Below are 25397 nucleotides of genomic sequence, written 5' to 3' on the forward strand. Positions count from 1 at the left end.
TGAGAGAGACTGTGCAGGGCATCATTTGTTACTGGAGAGCACATTGTGGATTTGTTTGTTTGAGAAGTGACTGTGTTGGACTGAGTGAGTTGCACAAGCCTCCAAGCTCTCGTCGCTCCGACTGATGGTATTCCTGCACTGCAGATACTGTAGATTACGTTTGCAAAGGGGTTGCTGAAATGTAAAAATGGAATGGACCCAAACTAAATCTGTAGATGACAGAGATTAGGCAGATACACACTTTTACAGAAGTAGCTTCTATAGGGATCTAATATGCTTGCGGAAAGGTTACGAAGGGAATGTGAGTCCTTTGTCAAAAGCTGTCTGTCAGAATGAGGGAGCATCATGAAAGGTAAAAGGTCAGAAGCAGTGTCTCTCCTCACGCTAAACCGCAGCTCTTGCATGTCATCAAGATGTGCAACAAGCTGAAAGTGATGTCTTGACTTTTTAAGTGTCCTTATCTCACACTCTCTTCTTTTGCCTGCAGGTTTTCCACAAAGTATTGGATGTCCCAGACATGCATAGTATGTGGGAAGGGAATGTTGTTTGGACTGAAATGTAAAAACTGCAAGTAGGTATCAAGGCTGGTATACTCTGTCTGTAGTATCATGCATTGCAGCAGTGGTGGAGATTTGTCTCACACATTCATTTTTTTCTTTTGATTATTTACCTACACGTGTTTAAGAACCCCCCCCTTTAAAAAAAAAAAATCTCTGCTTTTCTACTTGTTAACGATCCCACTGTAAATAAAATGGCATCGGCTGTGTATTTCTTGTTTGCACTCAGGCTGAAGTGCCACAACAAATGCACCAAAGAAGCCCCACCTTGCCATTTACTCATCATACAGCGAGGCGGACGAGAAACCCTCAAAGGTGCTTTTTCATCGGTCTAACTTGTAGCCACACTCTATACCCATTTTTAAACATCCATGATGCTATTTTTTAAGGTTAAATATAAGTCACCTTGTCACTGATAGAAGCCTATCTGCTGATTAATTAAGCTACTTAAGTTCGGCAAATGTGACTGCGTCACGCACTGTTTGTACCGACACAGACAGCACTGAAAAACATGTCTGTTATCTACTATCATACCTGAGATTCTTTTGTCCTTTCTCTTCCTCCCCCACCTCGCTTTCTTGCCCAAATAAGATCACCAAGGAACAACTCAAGGTAAAGAAGACTAATTAGACTTCTTCTGCTCGGCTTTAGAAAGAGAAAGTGACAGTTCTTAATAACATAGTTGGCTTAAGGAAAGTTTTTTTTTTTTTAACAAAGTGCCTGCATGCGATAAGTGGATGGTGTTCAAGAAAGGGCAGTTTGGTAATTTTTCACATTAAAAGCTCAGCCTGATAAAGAGTTTCTCCTAATTTTCCGAAAGCTTTTAGATGAGCATTGTTTAATTGTGCTTTGTTAATTTCCCGCCTGTAGTAGCTCGACTGGTACGGACCGAATCAGTGCCATGTGACATCAACAACCCGCTCAGGTACACAGACATGCACATCAGTCAGACGCTCCCCAAAACCAACAAAATCAACAAGGTAGGTGGGAAAAATAAACCGTGTATTACAATTTGTGTGCAACCTGTCCTACATATCACGTCTCTTCCATTTTGAGGGGCTGGAAAATGGTTATGAGTCATCCAGACTTTCCTAAGGGATCACGAAACCGTACGAAAATATCTTCAGTAGTATTGATGTTTACACAGATGGATTTGTTTTCATACACTGAATATTTTGCAAGCAGCACATCTAACAGTTTCTGCTCTGTTCCAGTGGAAAAAAAAAAAAAAAAAAAGTTTATCACAAGATTCCCATTCTGGTAACACTATGATGGAAATCTTGTGAACCAAATATTTGTGTTAAGAAATAAAATGTGTTTTGTTTTTTTCTTCAATCAAATTCTTTATTACCAGGCTGTAATGTTTGCACCTGTGGAGCTGCTGAGTTTGAGGTTCTAAGTAATAAGTCTGCGTGTCATTCCACATGTGTTGTGTGTTTGCGAAAGGTGGCCGTGTGTGTGTGTGTGTGTGAAATAAAATTTTTCCCACCAGCAGATAAATAAACAATGTGTGCAGCTGACAGTATAGATGCCACTACAATACAGCATCAACTGGATTCCATCCCTGTCTGTAATATATAATGTCTAGAAACAACACGCAGACTGCACAAACAAAGTTACAGGAAGCTCCAGGGAGCAGTTAATGACTGGAGAATGGGCTGCACATGCATATTTATTTCTGAATACATTTCCTAAAACCTTAAACCTTGATATCAAATCAAATGATGAGTAATCACGAGGATACGTGGGAACGTTTGGTGCCATTTCTAATTTGTGATGTGAACATGAGCATTATCATTACAGCAATTCCACCGATGTTTACAATCCAAGGCGCTAAACGTCTTAATTATACTCTTGTTTATAAGATCAAATGCGCTCGTTCTCTTGTACCTGCTCTTATTCTAAACGTAACCATTAGTCGTGCACTGATCATTATTGAAAGTAAAATTCTGAAAAATACTGAAAAGTATAATCCGATTTAACCCCTGCTTTTGCAAACACACTGATGTTTTAAAAATGAATTGAAGAACTAATTAGTGTTTGTTTCTTAGATATTGCAGTTTTTTTTGTTGTTGTTTTTGTTGTTGTAATAATAATAATAATCACAGCGGCAGTGATATTTCTATGCTTCATTTCCTTTTTACAATGAAGAGTCTGTGGTAACTTTATTATAAACGTAGATTAAATCCTAAGGTTTTTATTAGGAATCTCACCAGCTACTGTTATTACACAGAACAAAGGGCTACAAGACAAAGAGACAAGTAAAGACAATTTGTATATATGCAAACTAAATTTATAGTACATTCAAATTTCTTGTTTAACTTTAATGATTTTGATTATAACCAGTCTGTTATATTGCATTTCCTGTACTGTAGATAAGTTCAGTTTTACATTCATTATAAATGATATTTATTTGGATCGTATCACTTCATCACCAGTATCATTTTTCAAAGCTATCCCCTAAATCTTCAGAATGATTTCCCACCTTCCAGGAAGCGATTGAATCTAGTGGGCTCCAGCAGAGACTTGCTTTAGGGAGCATAATCCATCAAATTAAAAAAAGTTTGGCATCTTTATGTTTGGTTAGTTACATCATTATCATATTGCAGGAAGGAGCTGTGACTGTTGTTTTAAACACTGAAATTGCTGGTAGATGCTCGGATCTGTCGGATTTAAGAGTTGCCTTTATTTTACCCGTTTTGATGATAGTTTGTGTTTTGGTTTCAGCACAGTTGGTGCAATAAGCACAGATCCATTTAGAAAAGCAATTCTTTAGTAAAAACAAATGGAACACAGACTGATTAGACTTCATTATGAAATTATTACACGGAGCCATTATCAGAAGTGAAATTGCGTGGAGTCTAGACAGTGGTCATAATGTTGATTTGAAATCATTTAGGACTTACAGGTCCAGCTATAGAAACTTGTTGGACTGGACCTGGACTTCGCTCTTATGAAGTTGTTTTTCTGAGTTAATTTTAGTTAACTTTATAATAATGCACCTCAGCATACTTCCTGTTCACAGCTGCAGTCCTTTCGCACACAAAGATACTGGCAACATATTGCTCGTTGTGATGAATTACCTCTGTTAGGCAAGATTCACGTCTCTGCAAGTTGATTTTCATATTGTTCCAAACATAATGGGAGCCAAGTGCTGCCTGGAAGGTAGAAAGTCAATCTAGAGCTGTGGTTGTATGATTCAGAAAGAGGTCAACGATAAAGTAGAGATACTGGTGTTTAAGTTAATCTTCTGTTGATCTTTTTTTTCCCCCCTGTGTCTGTTCTCAGGATCACATCCCAGTCCCTTACCAGCCGGACTCCAGCAGTAATCCTTCATCCACCACCTCCTCCACCCCATCGTCCCCTGCTCCTCCCTTGCCCAGCAGTGCCACACCTCCCTCACCGCTACATCCCTCCCCACAGTCGGCACGGCAACAGAAACAGTTCAACCTGACAGGTATTACAATGAGCAAGATGTGATAACACACACATTTAAATGTCTGGCAGATTTAAAACATGGGAAGCAACAAGCTCTTAGCCTTAAATATCAGTTTACAATAATATTGATCTTTGATAATTTAAGAAAAGGTGACAAAATTAACTAGATAATAACCTCCACAGTAAGCAGCTAATGCAGCTAAACACTTTTGCCTTATAATCATTGTTTTGATGTTTTGTTGTGTCAAAGGCGACTCACTGATAATTGTTTGTTTCCATGGTTACAGTGCAACCACAAACTAATATTATTTGCTAATTTGCTATATAGCTAAAATAGGCAAAAATACAACGTTGTAGGCCGCAGCTGACGTGTCCGTTTAATTCATTGTTCATGGTAACCTTATGCTTCCTGCTTGGATCCACCACAGAATTAGGAAAACTGACAATGCCAAAGTGTAAAGGAATAAAAATAGAAGTGGAGATCTGTTGATATCACATTAAACATGTGCAAGAATGAACGTCTGTGTAAAATGCCACTACACCCAACAGTTGAGATATTGAGACGTTTCAGTCTGCTCTGTTGAATCCGAGCAGCATCTCATAAACCTTTCATGAACTAATTTGAGTACAGACTAAACAAACTGCAACCGGAGATTGGCAACACAGCCTCAGATCAAACACCAGCTCTCTTTCTTTCTGTTTCTGCAGCCTCCAGTTATTTTAAATACAAACAGCAGTTCATCTTCCCAGGTAAGAACCTTATAATTGATCATTACCCCGACCAATATTACCCTGCGATGAGTAAGGAGGAGGAGGGATCTTTTGATGTTGGTCATGATTTTCATCTGCTCACCTTGGCCTGCTTTAAGACTATCGGCCCACTCGTTGCTTGTCTCATTTGGGCTCCCTAATGATCTGTCAATGCCCAGTCTCTTTTGCTTTTGCCCACATCGGTACCACACAGTCTTTGCTCATTTGGCAGGTTATTACAGCCGAGACAACCTGGAGTGGTGAGAGGAAAGCATGAAGTGTAATTGAAATCTGGGGAGACAGGGTTTTTTTTTTTTGGCAATGCACACATATACAGCATAAGGCCGTGTCCAGGTTTTGATTATTGCAGCCACAGATACTGTTGTTTATTTTCAGCTAAATTGCATCAGCTACCTTTATGAGCCGCATACCAGCATGGCCAAACACTAGCACTTACTGTTAGAGCCATCAATCCGAAACCACTATGCTGTAAGTGGAACGAATGTTGCATTCCCGTCATGTTAAATTTACTGTAGATGCTGGCTTTCGTCTGGAAAATTAAAAAGGAAACAAACAAAAAAAAAACATTTGCAATTATAGCAGGATTTACAATTTATTGTGTCTACACAAGTGCTCATACAGCGGCTTGAGCCTATAAGCAAGATAGTGTTGTGAGTCTGTCACAGGGATCACAGACAGAACAAATGGCTCAGCTTCACACTACTGAACAATGTGGAGCCTTCGATCCTGCTGGCCCGCTGGTCTTTGGAGTAAACCCATGCAGGTCCTTCTTGTAGTGAGGCAACTGTGCCAGCTACTAATGCACCGTGCCACAATAGGGAAGATTTTTATTTTTGTTTTTTGGAGGTTTCCATTTTGTGTCACAAATGTGCCAACACAGGCTGCAAACACAGCAGTGAGCTGTTGTCTTTCAGTGCTCCTCCTCATATGTTGAACAGGTGCGCCTCCGAAAACAATATAGTCCCTCATCCTCCAATAATATGTCATGGCGTACAGTATGTGCTGTATGTTTTTTTACGGTGATCAAATGATATGTGTTTACACACTGTGAAGGTGAAGCAAAATGAGATCTCCATGCTGCTCCACACTACAGCGCATCCAGCTGTTCCCACCATGAAGACATTTTGTAGAAATCATTTAAAAAAATAAAAAAAAAGAGGTTGCGAGAGTATGAGGTGTTGTGTAATGAACACCACATACATGGAAAAATACCATAGTTGTTGAATTCCAGGTGGTTATTTTTTTACATGCAACCTTTCCATAGTTTTCCATTTCTTACTGTCCTTTGCTGGGTTGATAGTTTGTGACTCTAATGTCTCCAGATGTTGCTCCAGAGGCTCCTCCGAGCAGAGCACCACAGGTCATCCTGCACCCTGTCCTGTCCGAACCGGGGTGAGTAAAATCCTGTTACACAAGTTCAAATTCAATATAACCACATAAAGCCAGTGCATCTTCCCTCATTTATCTTGTTCTCATCAGATGCTCCCTCCTCTCCTCCGCTCTCTCCTCACGCTCTTTCTCTCTGTGGCCACTGGTCAGAGGCCAAGTCAGACTTATTGGAGCACAGATATTTGGGTGACAATTTCAATCGGAGGGCGGACATGACAAATACCCAGACTAATGCTAGCATGGCCTTTAGTTCCCACTACACTTGCGATGCCAATTGGATTTCCACTGGCTCTTTGAAGGAAGCCAGTGGTCACAGAAACCAGAAGAGGAGAAATGATGGGATGCCTTTCCACCCAGATGTTAATTAGATTAGGATCTATTGCAAGATAAAGGGCAAAAGACCCTCCATCTATGGATAAATGCTCACTGGTGATGAAATACGGGCTGTATGCAGTAGTCTGAAAAGGATAAATCAATAGCTAACAATGCCACCGATACTGTCCATTTTATTCAGAACACATCAACACAGTTTAAAAAAGCAAATGTTTTGAGATTTTAAAATCAGGTGCAGCGCATGTGGCTGTACATGTTAGGCTCACGTTTTTTTGTTTTTTTTTTAAAAGCTGTATTTAATGTCCTCATGCCACATCCCTGCAGCAGCTGCAAGCTTTGAGATAACAAATAAAAACTGAATGCAGTGTCTCGAAACAATGAGAATCAGAAGAAAATATAACAGTGCAAATAATGGTATGCATACACAACAGTGGGCTCCATTTGTGTCTGAATAGGTAATTGTCTGAGGTTTACCAGTGCATTCATTAACGTAGTCATTATGATGCGACGAAGAATCGGTTCTTCGCGCTCCGAGTAAATTCCGACATTGAACTGTTAGGCTTTCTTGCCAGTTTTGTGCAAGATGTGCCAAATGATTGATCAGGCCGAGGCAGGCTGGTCACTGCATGCACATCGGGGGTGACTGTGAATGAGCTGCAGCTGTGTGATGACAAGCGGAGACAGAATGCTCATTTTTGCTGTAACATAACAGGCCTTTGTACATTTTCCATGTGTATTTCCACACGTACATTTTTTCTGTCACTGGGGAAGTGGACAGAACAGAAAGAAAATCAGCGTTCAAGGTAAAATGCATGTTCACAGACGGCTGTTTGCTAACTGGTGCCCTGGCAAGTCAAATCTGTACTGCACCTATTGAAACTACAATTATTTTGTGCTCCCAATGCAGCTTTTCCCGCAAAAGTTGTGTTAATCATTCTGTTGTTTGCTAGTATAAAAATCTTTCACAAATGGTCCGCAACAGCAACAGCCAATCAGGTGCAGTGGATACAGATTGAGATGATGATGTATGAGCTTCCTAAAAAGACAGTGTTTTATAGCTGCAGGAGAAAAATGCTGCAAACTGTTGAATTCGGTGGGGGGAACAGATGCCATCTGGACGTGACCGTGATTCCAAATTGCTCCATAATCCACTAATTGTTAGGTAAAAACAGTGAATAGTTGTGAGGCGGTTGCATGGGTTAAAGCAGCAATGTGAACGTTCTGCTCACTGAATTTTCTTGACGGCACATTTTACTACAAATAGTACTCAATAGATTCTCTCGGAAATATTTAACAAAAGTTGTATTTTTTTTTTTTACTCTCGCTCACATTCTTTGTATGAATTGGAGGTTTTTTTAAGCCTGAAAAGACACAGAAACGTGTTTGTTTGAGATTAAGATCGACTGGTTCTGGCCTTTACAGTTACTGAGTTAAATGTGTATTTCCCCTCTGGGATCAGCTGGTAGATTGTCATAATTTTTTACTTCTTTTAGCTTCTCAAGAGCTGAGGAAATAAACCCCCATTGATTCGTGTTAAGAGAGGGGATTAGAAAAATGTCTTGGACCTTTGTGTCTTTGACCAGCCCCCTCTTGCCATTTCTCTAGAGAGATAATTTTACTATTCCACTTTTTCTCCCGTTGTCGCTCTCACAGTTTCTGCTTCTCTGCCTTTTGACAAATGTGAATACATTAGCGTGATTATGAAACCCATATTCCTCAGATTTAATTAATGCTATTGTCCCTCCTTTCCCAGATCTTTGTATGCTTTTGCAGGGCAGCTGGCAGATTTCTTTCGCATTAATGGCCTCATCCCAGGGTTAATGAGGCCCTGTCTCAGGACCCAACACCCTGCAGGATCCCCTCATTAGACCTCAGATCGAACTGCTAGTAGGGGTCCTTGGCGCCACAGGAATCACATTATTTTATACTGTTATGCTCCCTCACCTGTGGTCTTTGCCCAGAGTCCACTATTGTTTGCGACCTGGTGTTATTATACCGGAGAAAGGTTGTGAGAGGCTACACACTGATGCTACTCAGCCAGCTATGTGGACGGAAGTAAACTATTAATAAATACAATGAAATAAATTGAAAATATAAACCTAAAGGCCGGAAAAATTTCACCGAAAATAAAATTTCCTGAAGATAAAACAAATTAAGGAGAAAAAACTGTTTGTTAGTAGCAGTGAAATAGGTCATTTCATAGACATCAAAAACAAATGGATTCTGCATCGACAGAATGTCTCATGTTGCTGGTGTCCTGGGCAAAAAAGACTGAATTGGTTAGTCCCTAGCAAAACAAGGTGACAAACAACCATCAACAACAGCTGACGTTTCAGCCTTTTAGAGTTTCAGCCTTGCTACCACATTCAGGCCGTCAGGTCACTTGCATATAGAAGCAATCAATTGATTGCAGCTGTACCTTGTGCAATCAGACAGAAAGAGGAGGCACCGCAACCCCGTAGAAATCTATACGTTTCTAGTAAATTATGAACATATACCGTAAGGACATCAGTCATTGGAGCAGTAAAAGCTGATTAATCTCGTTTTACTGGTTTAAACTCCAACATTGCTACAGTGCAACATGGTGTGTGAACTATTCAGTACTAAGTTTGTTGAGGAGGAGGGTGGACATAGTAAGATTTTCATTTGACAATCAACTTCTTGAAGTGCTATGTAGTATGATCGGGTTTCTTTTGCAATTCCTCCTTAGACAGCAAAATTACCAGATGCTAAAAATCAGAAAATAACCATTTACCAGTTATTACAGGTTATTAGGGCAATAAACAACAAAAATTTAGCTTAAAACCTTGTCAGTGGAGCAAGATCGACTAATTAAACCCAAAAACCAACAAACCAAATTCAGTTACATGTGTGAAACAAAACCTGGTGTTATTCTGTAGTTTTCTCATGGATTTATTTCTGCATTCTTTCAGGAATGAGGGCAACCCTTTACTGCAAATCGAAGTTGAACCGACCTCAGATGTGAGTCCCTCCATCTCAAAGTGTGAACTTTGTGATGCTTTTTAAGTGTATCAGTCATTACATTGTTTTCCTTCTCTTTTTTTTTTTTTTGGTCAGTAATATCAGTGTGAAATAACTTTTGAATGTGAATGAAGACAAACTACAGCTCTCATCATCACTTGTCACAGTCATTTGTGTCGCTCTCTCATAATTTGACTCAGCTCTCTGAGGAGCCTCCAGGTAAGTCGTGCTTCGCAAGCAACAAGAAAGGGAAAGAGACAGCTTCCCCGATCGTCATCGCTGTTCCTGCAACAATTATATATCCTGAGAAAATGTGATGCAGATTGCCTTGAATAATATTTCAGCAGGCATCTTTGAACAGGTCATTTTCACTCCTGCGGCACATTATATTTAAAATCAAATCAGAATAAATCAGCTAGTTTTTCCCTCTGGCTGTTTCCCCTTTTCATAACTCTCTATTTTCTGTTGGTAATGGCCTGAACAGTCATCAGTATTTCAAATATGCACAGCTTGAGATAAATTATACTCTTTAGATGTTATAAACAGGTATACGTAGTTGTACGCTCTGTTTTTTTTATTTAACTTATGTCTCATTTATGGTAAACTGCTGATTAAATCTGTGTTGGTTGCCTAAAGTATGTGAATTTATGAATATAAAGTTCGGCCCATATGTTTTAGAAATGAAATGCACGTAAGTGTTTGGTAAAGAGCTTTTAGGAGCTACGAACTCCTACATTCAACTGTTTAACACTTGGTCGGGAATCGTGTGCAGTTTCCATCATCACCAGATGCTAAAAACAGCCATATTACTCTCTGCCGGGACCTTGACTTCCTACTTGATCTTGGAGGATGTGTGTCAGCATCTTACAGTATCTCTAAGGAGTCTGGGTGTCATATGCTACTTATTATTATTTGTGGTTTTATGGAGAGAAAAATGTGATCCGTGATTGTCTTCCATGTACAGGTTTCCAGTAATGTCATCTCACATCAGTGTGCTTTGTACCTCTGTCTGCTTCCTTACTTTTACCCAGATCTTGGCACAAGCGCTGCACTTGTGACCTGCTCACCATTGAAATCTGTATGCATTTTTAGTAACTCTGCTGCCCTCAGTTCCTCCACTGAAAATAAGGAGGTGGAGCAGATCTGATGCAGAGCCCCACTGATCTGAAGCATCTGTAGAATGGATTCCACATCACTGTATTGCCACATTTCACTTTCAGACAAAAAGATACAGCAGAGGCATTGAAGACTAATGACACAACGTGGAAAGACATTTGTTGTATTTTTAATCACCGAGCATGCAAACCTGTAAAGCAGTATGAATGCAGGCCTACGGCCACTAAAGAACAGTTGAACTTGTCTTCACACAGAATGAGGAGGGCAATGATGAGGATTCAGGTGACGAGTTCGAGGAGATGAACCTGTCGCTCCTGTCGGCTCGCAACTTCCCGCGGAAGGCCAGCCAGACCAGCATCTTCCTGCAGGAGTGGGACATCCCGTTTGAGCAGCTGGAGATCGGGGAGATGATTGGTAAAGGGCGCTTTGGCAAAGTTTTCCACGGACGCTGGCACGGCGAGGTCGCCATTCGCTTGATTGACATCGAGCGCGACAATGAAGACCAGCTAAAGGCCTTCAAGCGTGAGGTTATGGCCTATCGCAACACACGGCATGAGAATGTGGTCCTGTTTATGGGGGCCTGCATGAGTCCACCACATCTGGCTATCATCACCAGGTAAGGATGTAACATGTGGAGTTATTGAATCTAATTAATGCAGGAAATATTATTACCCCCAAAAGAATAAAACTATTAAATAGTGCTTTGCTTTAGCTGAGTTAACAAGTTTTACAGGAGAAGAAAATGAACACACAACAGACTAAATACCTGTGCAGCAATCAAACAGCACATAAGACTTTCAAATGCTAGTGCAAATTAAACTTCACAGACAGAAAACTACATTTCTTCTCGGTTGAATATTTTCCCACGTCCATTTCTTAGTGTAGGTTGTGTTTTTTTGCAAGCGCCTCCATATCTCTTTGTAATGATATTGATGTCTAACAGCTCACTCAAATATCAAGCCTATTTTAGTTATTCAATTCAATTCAACTTTATTTATATAGCGCCATTTCACAACAAAGTCATCTCAGGGCACTTTACAGAATAAAGTCAAGACTATAAAGATGTATAGAGAGAACCCAACAATTCCCCCTTGAACAAGCCATTGGAAACAGTGGAGAGGAAAAACCTCAAGAAGAACCAGGCTCAGGGTGGACGGCCATCTGCCTTGACCGCTTGGGGTGAGTGGAAAGTGGAGAGAGAAAAGATCCCCATATTTAGTTAGGTCCTATTTTTTTCTTTTTTGAATAGAATTAGAAAATATATAAAACAGTAATAAAAAAAAAACAAAGATGTTGCACGTAGCATGTCTTAAACTCTCTTTGGCAAATAATAGGTGTAAGACTAAGAAAAGTCCAGGAAGGACCTGGCTCAGCATCTGGCAGCTTCACCTAGATGCTAAGTAGATCTTGTAACAGCTATGCAAGAGCTCACAAAGACTAGACCGAAGATTAGTGGAAAAAGTGCTTTGGTGCGATGGATCAACGATTGTCATGTTTGGGTCTGAGTGCTTGAAAAACATGGTGGGCTCTCTGTCGTGGTTTGGGGCTGGATATCTGTCAGTGGTGTTGGTGATATTGTTCAAATGAATGCAATCACGAATGCTGAAAAGTGCTTAGAGGTTTTAATTCATCATGCAATTCCTTCTGGAAACAGTTCTGTTTTTCGGGCACACTGTTAATGCATTGAAATTATCTTTGGGGAAAAATAACTGTTATTAAAAAACACTGACAGTGACTGACCAGCTTCCACAGCACCTATAAATATAGCAAAACCATATTTATAAAGTAATGTATTACAACCACTATTGCAATGATTTGTTTCTTGTTGACCACTGAGTCACAGTTGATACAACACCTCCAAAATCTGTGGTTTTCTCCTGCCTCTGAAGTCACGAGTGCTTGCTCTGTAGTTAGGCAGCTGTTCGGCCTCCAGAACCTGGTCCTTATCCCCTGAGAGTCATTTTAGATCAGCCACAGATCTGCCTCCCTCACTGGGACAATGAGTTTCGAGTGTCTGACAATGAAGCGTGTAGAGGTTATGATTAGAACATGCTTCTGCTGTAGCTGAATGGATGAACCACCCACACCTCACACTAATAGTGTATTTTGTCTTGACTGTGATCTGTCAGTGCATAATACAAGTGTACCGAGTGAATTCTCTCGTGTAGTGAACAACTTTTATTATTTCATTGATTGTGCTGTTTGTTTGCGCCAAGTATTTTCTCGGTTCTAACAAGGAAGATGGGACTGTGTTCTTGCTAAAGACCATCACAAGCCACACTCTTCTGTTTAATTAAGTGACACAGCTAATAATGTTCAAAAGGAAAATGTTCAGATGTTTGCTCTCCTGCTGTCATCTACACAGGCTGCGAACACAAATGGAACTCTCATTAAAAGAATAATTGATCCTTTTGTTTCCTCTATTTCCTTGCTTTGTTTCAGAAGAAAAAGCGCTTTTTGTTGTCTATTAGAAAGCCAAGTAAAAGAAAGAAATGGAAGACAGGGGTTTCCATCCGTGATTAACTGCCTGTAATTGCCTCAGCGAACAGAGCTAAATGTAAAAATTTGACTTCATTCCCATCACATTCACAGCGAGGGTAAATATGTTTAAAATAAGTGACTGACTGATTGAAATGCGTGATTGCAGTTGATGCCAGCTGAAATTGCAGGGAAGCTGACAGATGATATGGCTGATTCTCAAAAATTCTCCCTGCTGATTGCTGGAAATAATAGCAGTGTCAGTGCAACAGGTGGCTTTGTTATCCACCAGCACCAGTAGGAGAGAAAATACACAATCTGTGTCTTGCAGCTCAAAGAGCAACATCGCAAGCCCGTAAAATTAAATTTAAGTGAGGTTTATTGGTTTATTAAGGGTGAGGGATTTTGGGCTGCAGTTGTGGAAACATAAATATTGTTTAGGGCATTGATTTTTCCTTAACTACAGAACATAGTTTATTCATTCACATGGCATAATTACTCTGTTTCAAAGCACAGAGGTGACTTTCAGCATGTTAAGGTGGCCTCATTAGCTATGCATCATCTTGCTTCTAGCTTGTACTCGTACAGTCGTGTTTGTCTTATCTACAGAGGATATTGTTATCATAGGGCTGTTTGCATAAAGGAGTGACTGAAGCCACACTAAAGACGTAAACTAAAAGATACCCAGAGGGGAGAGAGGCTCTAAAAGTGCATCTGCTCTCAGGTTGCCATGAATATGCATCAACCGTTCAGGCTTCAGGTCCTTGCTTGGTCACCTGTGTGCCACCACGAGTGCTGAGGGCTTCAGGTGCAAAGCAGGGCTGTAGAGCTGTCTATTAATTCTAGCGATGGCACCTCTCCAGAAATGTGACAAATACGACACCTCCTCCACAAACCACAGTGTAGAAGCTTCACTCTGGCACCTAGTGGGCCTGTATTTTATTTCAGATTGATGATATTTTATCCTCTAACAACACGTCAAACTGCACAAACTCGCCAGGGCAGCCTCACGTGAACATGTGAACTTCGGTGTACGCCTGAGACTCGTCGCAAAAACACATTGAGCATCTCAACTATGAATGTTTAGATGAGTTGAGAAGATTAATGTTTGAAAAGAGACAGTAAAGGCTTTGTCCTGTCACCAGTCATTGATAAGGTTTACTTAAAATTCTGTAATATTTTGTGCTTGGACTTGGGTGGTTACCAAGAAACTTTAAGAGACAACGAAATCCACATCAGCACCAGTAGCAAACTAATTAATTAAAAAGGATCTTTGCATTGCGATGCCATGTCATGAGCTATCGTACTGAATATAAAAATTTCCACCTCCTATTTCTAATCTGTAGGGGATTTCCTGACTGCTACAACATCTGCCTTCCGCTGAAAGGTGTCTATCCAGTAAATCGGTTCCGAAATGATGACCACAACACTCGTGTAATGTAGCAGTTCACTATAAATAAAACTTTTCTTACAACATAAAATGCCATTAATTTAGCAAGACAAACTTGAGCTACTTTACGCTCTGTAGCTTTAACGGTTTGCCAATAACAGCATCCTTAGAAACATTGATTTCAAAACAGGCAATTTTTTTCATTGCTTTCTTTACGAGAAGCACAAAGTGTGGTAACCCTTATAAAATAATACATGCAGTTAAAAAAAGGTGTCCACCCGTGTGACACGCACTCTGACATGAATGCTGCATTAGCGGGAAAAGCAGATTAAATGCCACATGCTTTCAACAAAAATACAATCAAAGTGTACAGAGGAAGATATAAAGAAACAACACAATACAAATGGTTCCATATAAATAAGATTTATAGAGTGAAGAGGATACAACGAAGCTACAGTCAAATTAAACTACAGTGCAGAGAAAAATATAAAAGAAATGTAAATGTAAGTTTTGTCTCTCGTATGCCACATTGAATTAGATCAAGACGCCCTCATGCTCAGAAAATGAGTACACACCAGTCGACACAGTAACATAGTAAATCTTGTTCTTGCCTCTTTTTCTGTCTCAGCTTGTGTAAAGGCAGGACACTTTATTCGGTGGTGCGGGATGCCAAGGTTGTCCTGGACGTTAACAAGACCCGACAGATCGCACAAGAGATGGTCAAGGTAAAACAACTCAACACTGATTCCCCAGAACACTTTGGAGGTACACAACATATCACAGACCTGTCACGTCTCTTTCTGCCCTCAGGGGATGGGCTACCTCCATGCTAAGGGGATCTTGCACAAAGACATGAAGTCCAAAAACGTGTTCTATGATAACGGCAAAGTCGTCATCACAGATTTTGGACTCTTCACCATATCTGGGGTTCTGCGGGCTGGCAGGTAATTATGGCCAATACATAACAAGTCACGGGGAAAAGCAGGTTTTTATAAAGTGACTGACAAATATCACCACAAGCCTTGTGGGTTCAAGTAGAGGGTAATCTACATATTAAAACAAATTATTTAGCTGTTTCCAGCGGCTTTAATTGTGGGTTGTGTTTTTTCCGATTCTTTGTTCTTGCCAACAGTTTTTACTGGTCCCTGTTTTCCTCGTTGCTCTTTGAAACAATTACAAACGAACGATATGAAACAAACAGCAGGAGGCAATTATGTAGCAGCATCCACTTTTTGACAGAAAGCATTGTGCGTTATGAGGAACAAGACATCGTGCACAGTTTAACTCAGTCAAAGATTTTTGCATGCAAAATTGAGCCTGCGCTGCAGTGAAAATGAGTGTGATCTTTACGTTACATTGGTGTAAATTGTTGCCACGGGAGAACCTCCCCCCCCCACACACACACACAATTCATTTACCAATGTACTGTGATAAAGATGTATTCAAGAGGCAGAAATAAAGAGCACCAAGGATCAGCAAGGAAGAATTCGATAGTGGCGGAATAAGGCTGACGGTTCAGACAATACAAAGAAAAATGGCAGAGAATCACTGGCAATGATCAAAACGCTGTGGATGAGCCAATGAGAGCTTGTTGACAGCATTTTCATATATATACATATAAATATAAAGTGTGTTTGCAAAAAGAGTATATACTGTAATTTACCGTGTCATGGCTGGGGATGACAGTAATCACATATTAATAATCACATATCACATACTTTAGTCAACGTTCCAGTGGAGGAACTACAGTAAGAGCAGTCTGAATACACCCACAACATCTGCAGGTGGTCCTTCCTACGTATTCTTAGCAGATTATTTAGCTGCATTAGTCTAAAATATGATCATCCTGTTATTAATTAAGCTTAAGTAAGCTACCCACAACCCAGGCATGTGTCCAGTCACTGCACACAACACTTCAGACACTAAATGATTTTGAAAAACCAGTCCTGGTCCACCTTGATTTGCATTTTTGAATGGGTGTGTTTTTAACATGGTTGTTAAAGTAGCTTAGCATAAAAAAAAGGAAAGATATGGCTAAAGAAAAAAATGCTGTCGCTTGCGCGAATTTAAGCTTTAGTTTGCTTTATTTGATTTTATTCTTTTAAAAAGTTTACCACAGCTTATCGATGCTTCTCTTCATCGATTGTCAGTTCTTAGAATATTTTGCCTGACAATGCTAATTATCTACACTTAAAAACTTTAGAGCTAAAAATGAACATGATCTGGTTGCGAGGACTGGTTGGAGTAGTCCAGCTGGTTTAGTTCCAGTCGGCAGAGAAAAACGATTCTGGTCTTGAGTTTGAGGAAAGTCTTTAAGTATGAAATGTTCAGTCTTTGAAACTCTTGGCCCATCTTCAGGTGTGTCCCCAGCTTTTGATGATGCTACAGAAATTGGCTGGAAACTGCAAATGTTTGACGGAGATGCAACTGTGGAGCCTTAAGCGCTTGTACCTCTCTAAACCGATAACTGAGAAGCAAAACTTGCAAAGTGCGGTGATGGAAACGATAGAACGATGCAACATCTTCAGTGGCTCAGTTACATGTTGCAAAGCTCACATCTTTTTCCATTCTTCAGCCGGAGAGAAGACAAGCTGAGGATCCCCAACGGCTGGCTGTGTCACCTGGCCCCAGAAATCATCCAGCAACTCTCTCCCGACACAGAGGAGGACAAGCTTCCCTTCTCCAAACAGTCAGATGTCTTTGCTTTTGGGTGAGTGGCCTCTTACCCGAGACCCAGCTGTTTGTTTGTCTATAAAACAGCCAAGCCTGTTGAATGATTATAGGACAAAGTTTATAGTGTGATGAATTCAACGAATTCCTACTTTATAGTGCAAAGCCCCAAAACTCCACATCACACAAAAATCACGCAGCTCTCATTAACAGGTTTTCAGATCTCATTATAGATACGGATTTTTACTGCTTACTGTACAAAGACGTTGATAATTGGTAGTATTCAAAATGACAATTTTCCCTCTGTTTTTGTGTGACTGTAGCTATCCAACCTAATAAGAGCAGGATTAACCATTTTAATTGCTTATAAATAATCAGATGTTCACGCACACTCCACTTCGTCTCTTTTGCCTCATTATGCAGAAGACCCCGTATTTTCAGGAAAAAGTAAAGACCCTATGACTTTGCACTTATCCTTTATGAATGGACCCTTTGGGTGTGATGGCACCAGGAAAGAAAATGGTGCACAAACAAGCTCTGGCAGCTGAAATCTGGCAAGATACAGCTGAAGCTTATTGCAGCGGAACACACTGATTGGTTCTCCGATGTGGAATCTTAGTTTCTTTGATGGGGGAGTGCCGTTCGAGAATTTTAAACCGACTGGATAACAGCAGGAAGAGAGAACACCTGTGACTGGTGAGGAGCCAGGAGACATCAACTAACTGATTAAGGCAGGAGGAGTGCTCCAAATGGAAAGATTTACAAATGAGCCTGTTTTTCTGATTGAAGAGATATAATGTTGACGGGGGGGGTTTATATGTTTGGATGGTCTCTGACGCGCAGGAGGTAATGGGTTTTTATGTTCAGGGTGCCAACAACAGCTGTTTGTGTCAATTGAATAGGAGTTTCAATTCAAAAGTCGATTATAATGGTGAATCCTTGCAGAGTGGCAAAAATCAAACAGGCAATGTTGAGCAAAAAACTGATAACTTGGCCCAAAGTGGTGACCCCCGGTCAGGTATGGTAAAAATCTGGGGTAAATCATCATCCAACCCCCGTTGAAACTTTGAGTTTGCTGACAAATTCTACTTCAAAACGAGTGTTCGCCTTAAAGTTCTTCGCTATGGTTGGCAAGAGTTACATGTATGTGCTAGGAAACTTACACTGCGACTTCTAAATCCCACTCAGCAACTTTATGGCCTTTACTTTTAAAAAAAAAAAAAAAAAAAAAAAAGTGTAGCTATTGAACAAGTTTTTTGATTTTGATTTTTCTGTGAAAATGTCCAAAAACATGTTCAGAAATATGTCCTATTTAACACATTTTGACCTAAATCCGCTCACCGTCTCACTCAGTTATTACTTGAAGATTGCTTTTCTGAGTGTCACTGAGGTTTCTCAACCCGATGTGTCCTTGTCCTTCTCCTCCTCCTCCTCCACCAAAGCCCAACTTTAAATAAGTTGATTAAAATCCCCACAGCTCCTTTTCTTCCTCCTTCACTGCCATTACTGATTCATTTGTGGGGGTTGGACCCTGCTCTGTTGACTTCTGAAACAATTGCATTTTCAGATGGTCCCCCCATATGGAGGCTGTGTCACTATATCATTCTAAAGGGAGGAGGAGTGCGGCGCTGGTGCACAATGCCCAGCTGCTCTGTTTGGACTTGTGTTACCTAGAGGTGACCCCAGTGGCTCTTTTACATACTCATCAACAGTCAGCCTCAGTTTCCCCCTCACCCCTCCTCACTCCTGGCAAAGAGCTATTTTTATGCTGCTCAAACTTGACATGCAGGAGCAGAATTTAATTTTGCACAGGAAGGGTGCCATGAGCTAATTTTGCAATGAGCAGTAATTACAAAATAAAACTGTTCTTCTAAACGTGATGTTTTGCAGAGTTTAGAGGTGTTTTTTTCTGTTAGAAGTAGCAGCGTATTTTGATATAGGGAATTAAAAAGGGAAGTTTAATGGCATTAATGTACACGTACGACCCAACCTAGAACCGAAAGAAGCAAAAATCAGTGAAGGCGTCCTTTAATTGGAAAGCTGCTCAAAAGCATTGAGTTTGACGGTTTATGGCAAAACCACTAGTTGGGATGTGACCCTCAGTAGATGTGGCATTGTTCTCTTGATCTTCATAAAATGCTGACCCACTCTGTTTTCACAGCACCATCTGGTATGAGTTACATGCACGTGAGTGGCCTTACAAGAGTCAGCCAGCAGAAGTGATCATATGGCAGATTGGCAGCGGGATGAAGCCCAACCTGGCCCAAACTGGCATGGGAAAAGAGATATCAGTAAGGCCTTTTTAATGTTTTAAATTTGTCACAACTCATGAGTCATTTCATAATTTCTGTGATTTTGTTAGGGTTTAAAGGACAATTGCAGAAATGTTATTGTATTGTTCACAATCACCATACATACATAAAACCAACGAGTCTTCTCTGCTCATGTTGTCAGTCTGCACTCTGTACCATATAACTCTGTTGTTGTCAGAAACTAGATATATAACCCAATTTAGCAGTGTCTGGTTGATATGGTTTTAATAGTTTTTGGACATTAACGGAGACGAACATTAGAGCACCAATGAGCAAACCAATCCAGGCTGCTGGCTGACAACTAACCAAATCTGATCACACAAGACTCATTTTTGGTCTGAATTGTGATTGTGCACAAAAAGACTGAAGTTATCCTTTAAGCGCTGACTGAATCCTAGACTCATTGTGCTCTAACTCCTGTTCCTAATGCTTATAATAAGTATGGAAACATAGTTTTACTGCAGAGTAAAACTGCATTAATTAAATATTAATTAATTAAAATTCATTAATTAAACTTCGTTTAGCTAAACTCTTTCACCTCTCTCCTTGAAACACCTGCACTCAGCTGGAACAGATCTGCATGTGTACATACTGAATCCGTATGCTTAGTCTCGTAGAAGATAAATGTTTAGAGACCGATTGCTGTTATTAGCTGCAGTAGCTGTACTTTAAAGATCACGCACTGTGACTTTAATACAAATTTCCACCCCCATCCAAACCTTTGGTTCAGCAGCTGCAGTGTCAGGCTGCTAGGCTCCTGAAAAACTGCTGAAAGGGATTTTGCCACTTTAGGTACCTTAACCAGACCCTACGTGATTTTGCAGACTCTTTCTGTGATTGTTGTTGCCTAAAATGCCTGATTTTGCACACACACACACACACACAGATTTACCTACAGGCCTTCAGCAGTAAATTTCAGTACGTCTAACTTCCCCTGGAAGTTCCTGGATTCTCCTGCATGTTGATAGCGGCTGCCGCACACCTGCAAGTTATTTTTCTTTTGTTCTTGTCATACGTGGACCTTGGTGTGAAGGTCTTACTTTAACGCCATTAGCACTGCGTAGCAAGCTGTCTTCTGAAGTTTTGGTGGTGAGTTCAGGGACAGTACAGAGTAATAGTAGCAATTGTGGAAAAGCTGCAGTAACTTAAAAAATTGCAAGGTCAGAACATTGCAAATTCCAATAGGGACTAGTTTAACAGTTGCTGCAGCCGCGTACTGTGTTAATAAGTTACAAATCATGGACATGTACCTTTGTTTAAGCCTAAATAAATGTGTCAGAAAGTGACAACTCGCACAAGACTTCCTCATTCAATAGGTCTGAATTCGTTCTAATGAATCTGATGATGATGATGAAGACGATGAACTTAGTTCTCCGCGTACCTCTGTGTTTTCCAGGACATTCTGCTCCTCTGCTGGGCATTCAAGCAGGATGAGCGGCCCAGCTTCTCCAAACTGGTGGATTTACTGGAAAAGTTGCCAAAACGGAATCGCCGCCTTTCCCACCCAGGGCACTTCTGGAAGTCAGCTGAGTATGTCAAATGATTTAGGGACACAAAACATCAATCAGCAAGTATTAAAAAACAACAACAACAACAACAATAAAAAAAAAAAAAAAAAACACGCAGCCACCATAACTCTGCATAATTAACCCGCCTCGTTAAAGAATGCACTGAGTCCGAAACCCAGCCCAGTAATGAAAACTGCCCGTGCTGTGTGTATTTTCATGGAATGTGGGTATGTGTGTGTACAGATAAGTTGACTGTCCAGCTCTTCACGGCAGTCGGGACTCATATTTTCTTTGTTTTGATTTTAACCATACTGGGCACCGTTCCTTCTGTTATCTTTTTTGTTCTTTACTATTGATTTCATTTACTTCCTGGATCTATCTTGCTAGTACTTTGCCCACATCATCCTGGAAAACACTTTTAAGAACAAATGTATTGTTTTTTTTTTCCATGTCTTTTTATTCTTTTGAATGGTTGTAACCGTTGTACATCACACATTGTATATTTTTATTGTCATTCCTTATGTCTGTCAACCGTGTGGACCATTTTGTCAGTGTTACCTCATGGTCTCTCATGTGTGGATGTCTGTAAGCTTACATGGTTGTTTTAGCTTTATTTAACTTAAAATACCTTCTCTTATTTACACCGTACCATTTGAATGTGAAGAAGCCCGCATCCCTGTTTGCGTGGGGATGTGATGGCACGGCTCTTTGGTGGGAGACCGTTCTCTGATCAGCCTGTGCTTTGCCTGTGAACATTAAGGGAGACATAGGAACAACAACGGCCCTTTGGAGAGAAAAAGGCCGCTGGTCAGACCAGGACTCCGTCACTTGATGCTGTTCTGTGAAATCGCTGACACTTGAAATGTATCTTGTCAACTGTTGCAGAACTAATTACCCCACAGTAATGCTTTCACTGAGCACCCCCGCCCCCCCCCCCCCCCCCCCCAGGCGCCTATCTCCCAAAATAAATGTATATTATTTTACATTAAATAGATACTGAATAAATTACACACCAGATCAATACATAAACATAAAAGTCTAAAACTTGCTACTGTTTAGTCAGTGCAGTAATTTTAAGTCATGGCATTCAACTAATATGTGAACTTTGTTGTAAAAATCACTCGACAGCTTCCTGAGTAGTATGTAAAACGTTTTTATAAAATACTATGAAATGGATCAAAAACATTTTTGATCATGAGCCTGGATCTGAAGACCAGAACAGAATCTGTACGGGAAAAAGAAATTCTAAGATTCCAAGGTTCTGTAATCATGTGACTGTTAAAAGCATAAAATCCAACTTAGGTCAAATCCAACTTGCTTAAAATCAGCGTTGAACTTGTTCCTAACCTACTTTCCCTTCTCGTTAATAAAGTGAGCGTATTTTAGAACTATTCAATCTCTTAAACCGCACACTATAAGCAAACGTTTCAAAATAAAACTTTTCTAGTACAAAGTATTTGTGGAGGTCAAACTGATCCGTAATAAATCAAAAATCCTTTAAACGACAACTTAGCTTTCAATTGTGCAAAGGTGTGTGCAGACTGATTACACAAGGAATTGAAATGCAAACATATGCTGGATTCACTCAAGGTGGAGCTAATTAAAGAGACCGTGCAACTTTTGCAGAATCACTGCAGCTACAAAATATGAGATAATGAGCTACTACTGCTATGTACCACTATTTTTAACATGTAAAATAACTTTGTTTATATTTTAAATTGTATTTTCAACAATCCCCATTACAGAAACGGAAACCGATATTGAATCTCCTCTACTCATGTGTTATATGTGTCAGTCTGCAACCTGGGATAAAAAATTATGCAAAATTTTTTATTTATAATAAAAAAAAAAATCAGCTGGACCCACCACGTGCCACCCCAAATGCTCAGAATTGCATTTGCTCTGCATTACGGTGATTTGTTTTAAAAATATGTAATTTGCACATTTTGGAAAGCAGGAGCATGTCACCCAGTAGAGTTGCGCGTCTGGCTGATCAGTTTTTAATCGTTCTTGGACAAGAACGGACGTTTTTGGCAAAGAGGAACGAGCTAATCCAGACTGCGGACTGAAGGACAGTAAATTTGATTAAAGGAAATTCAATGTTGGTTTACTTTTTTGGTGATTGCGGAACATGGCCGACATGATCCTCTGAACCGAAAATGAATGTGTTTCATTAACCATTGTAATAATTGGCCAGAATCTATTGTGCTTATTTCTTTTTCCATTAATTTGCTTTCGGACTCGGACAAACAGTCTCAGTGTGTGGTTTTCATTCATTTATTTAACAAAACCTACTTTGTTATTATCTTGGTATTGACTAGGCTCATCTTGACTACAGCACTGCTGAAAAGGTGAGTGCGGAGGCCAAAATTTATATTTTCCTTCTTGTTTTTCCTTCTTGAAAACTTGTATTCAGTCAAACCTAAAGTGTGAACTGACTCCTTGGAAATTATAGTGACAAGTAACGTAAATCTGGCTGAACCTTCCCTTTAACATATCAGAAAAAAAAGAAAAAAAAACATATCACAATGCTGAAGACCACCCCAGGTTATTTTTTCTATTTCATACTGTACATCATAGTATATTTTAAATGTATGTTTTTGACAATATATAGCAAATCAGAGTCATATTATCAAGAAATTGAAGCTTTGGCATCATTACAGCTGTATACTGCTTTTGATTCTCTCGGTAGAGACAATCCGATCATGTTAAATAACCATTTTCCACCTCATTACATACACATCTGCCAGTGTTGGAAAATGCACACAAACAAACTGCTGCTGTTTTTTGGAGTATGTCTATTTTGGAATTGCTGGGATTCAACTATTGTAAGTGGATCATTTATATTTGTACTGTTTACAACTTTCAAGTGCATGAGATGGACTATCAAAGATTGATTCTTGTTATGAAAAAAAATCCTTCGACACTATATATAAAAAGTATGTGAGCATTTTTCTGATGAACTGTTGTCCATTGAGCGGTTTTATCTCAATAACTAAAGTTTTACGTCAGGCTTTGCAAAACTTTTCAACAGCTTTGTTTGAGAGAATGATTGTTTCATTATATTTATAGATTATATATATATGATAGACTAGCATTTAATTAAAAAGAGTTATGACCTGTGCACAAACTAGAGCTGATAATAACCTGACTGGACAACAATCAAAGATCTAACATTAGTGCCAAGTGTACATAACAGATTGTAGACTATGTTTTATTGTCTGTTGCCGTAAAATCAGTATTTCTTGTGAATGTTTTGACTTTTTTCTTTTGAATGTACAAATTGTTGTGTTTTTGTTGTTGTTTTTGATTTCTGTTCATTTAAATTTTAATTTCTCCATTTTCCTTCTAATTGCATAAGCATTGATGCTGTGTTGTTTCTTTTCCTTGATTCTGTCCTTGTATTGTAGAAAATAGCCACAAGAAGCTTGTATTTAATGATGCCTTATGGTTCATGGCTTAGTGATGAGTAGATTTTGATCACAAGCTCTTTTTTTTTTTTTTTGCACTCATCCTTTACAAAGTGTATGTTAATAAAAAGATGTTTTCATTTTGGATGTTTTCTGTTTTTTTATGTCATCTTTATCTTATCTCCCTTATTCATATTTTACTTTGGTTGAAATTTTTTACATCAAAAAAAAACGTAGCGGTGAGTCAGTCCTAACGTACTAAATAACAATATGAAACACTTATGCCTATTCTGGAAAAATTACTTAAACTAATGTAAACTGTCCTATTTCTAAAAAAGTGCAGCTTTTTATGATACTGACTAATGTTCTTCTTCCCTCCTCCTGAAGTCAGTGTTGTTTTGGATGTGTTTTGGGGTCAATGCCTGAAATAGGCTTTGTGGCTTTAAACAAGGTTAATTCAATGTGTCAAGTTATAAATTAGAAGTTTAGTGGTGGTGATGTCTCAGCCATGCAATTATTATCTGGCTGAAAAAAAATCATAAAAATAAAAAAGTTTACTCTGCTATAATACAAAAGTTTTTGGAGAAATCACATTGGCATTTTTGTCTTTGTTGGCCTTCAAAAACATTTTCATGCCTACGACACTCTATGGGCCATTATCAGCTCTTATCAGTATGTGACTTTCTACTTGCTAGTAGGTTCAGTAGGTTCTTATCATGCACTATGTTGCGGCCAACATTTTTGCGATCAACAAAATCCTACTTTTTTATAATAACTTAATGCTTAATGCAGCCACTCGGCAGTTCATTGTAAAACTGTGGAAATAAGTTACAAAATCAAAGTAATTAGTCCAAGTCCTTAGACAAGCTTAACTAATTGAACTGTAAACTTAAAGTTGAGGTCAGAAACAACTGTATTTGAAGATCATTTATTTCTACGCTTCCTTTGAGAGCACTTTTTCCCATGACATCCATGAGCAGCACATCCATCAGCTCAGCTCACAATAACTTCAACCTGTATGGTGTAAAATGCGTCCAAACATT

General features: G+C 39.5%; 1 protein-coding gene across 5 annotated transcripts in view; it reads left to right on the forward strand.

Moving 5' to 3' along the window:
* Positions 1 to 25397, forward strand: part of ksr2 (kinase suppressor of ras 2) — a 101301-nt gene that overhangs the window by 63033 nt on the left and 12871 nt on the right. For 3 of the 5 annotated variants that reach the window (XM_067520970.1, XM_067520972.1, XM_067520969.1), the window contains 15 exons: positions 488 to 571; positions 787 to 872; positions 1149 to 1169; positions 1428 to 1537; positions 3846 to 4014; positions 4704 to 4745; positions 6089 to 6158; positions 9422 to 9470; positions 10841 to 11202; positions 15083 to 15179; positions 15265 to 15398; positions 17030 to 17164; positions 19286 to 19415; positions 20833 to 20966; positions 23266 to 24501. In XM_067520970.1, the coding sequence (XP_067377071.1) occupies positions 488 to 571; positions 787 to 872; positions 1149 to 1169; positions 1428 to 1537; positions 3846 to 4014; positions 4704 to 4745; positions 6089 to 6158; positions 9422 to 9470; positions 10841 to 11202; positions 15083 to 15179; positions 15265 to 15398; positions 17030 to 17164; positions 19286 to 19415; positions 20833 to 20966; positions 23266 to 23299 (1657 nt within the window). In that variant the 3' untranslated portion in view covers positions 23300 to 24501. Of the gene's footprint in view, positions 1 to 487; positions 572 to 786; positions 873 to 1148; positions 1170 to 1427; positions 1538 to 3845; positions 4015 to 4703; positions 4746 to 6088; positions 6159 to 9421; positions 9471 to 10840; positions 11203 to 15082; positions 15180 to 15264; positions 15399 to 17029; positions 17165 to 19285; positions 19416 to 20832; positions 20967 to 23265; positions 24502 to 25397 lie in introns of those variants that run through there. The other 2 variants (XM_067520971.1, XM_067520973.1) reach the window with 2 other exon arrangements.

This window comes from Channa argus, chromosome 11 (assembly GCF_033026475.1).
Source record: "Channa argus isolate prfri chromosome 11, Channa argus male v1.0, whole genome shotgun sequence".
NCBI lineage: Eukaryota > Metazoa > Chordata > Actinopteri > Anabantiformes > Channidae > Channa > Channa argus.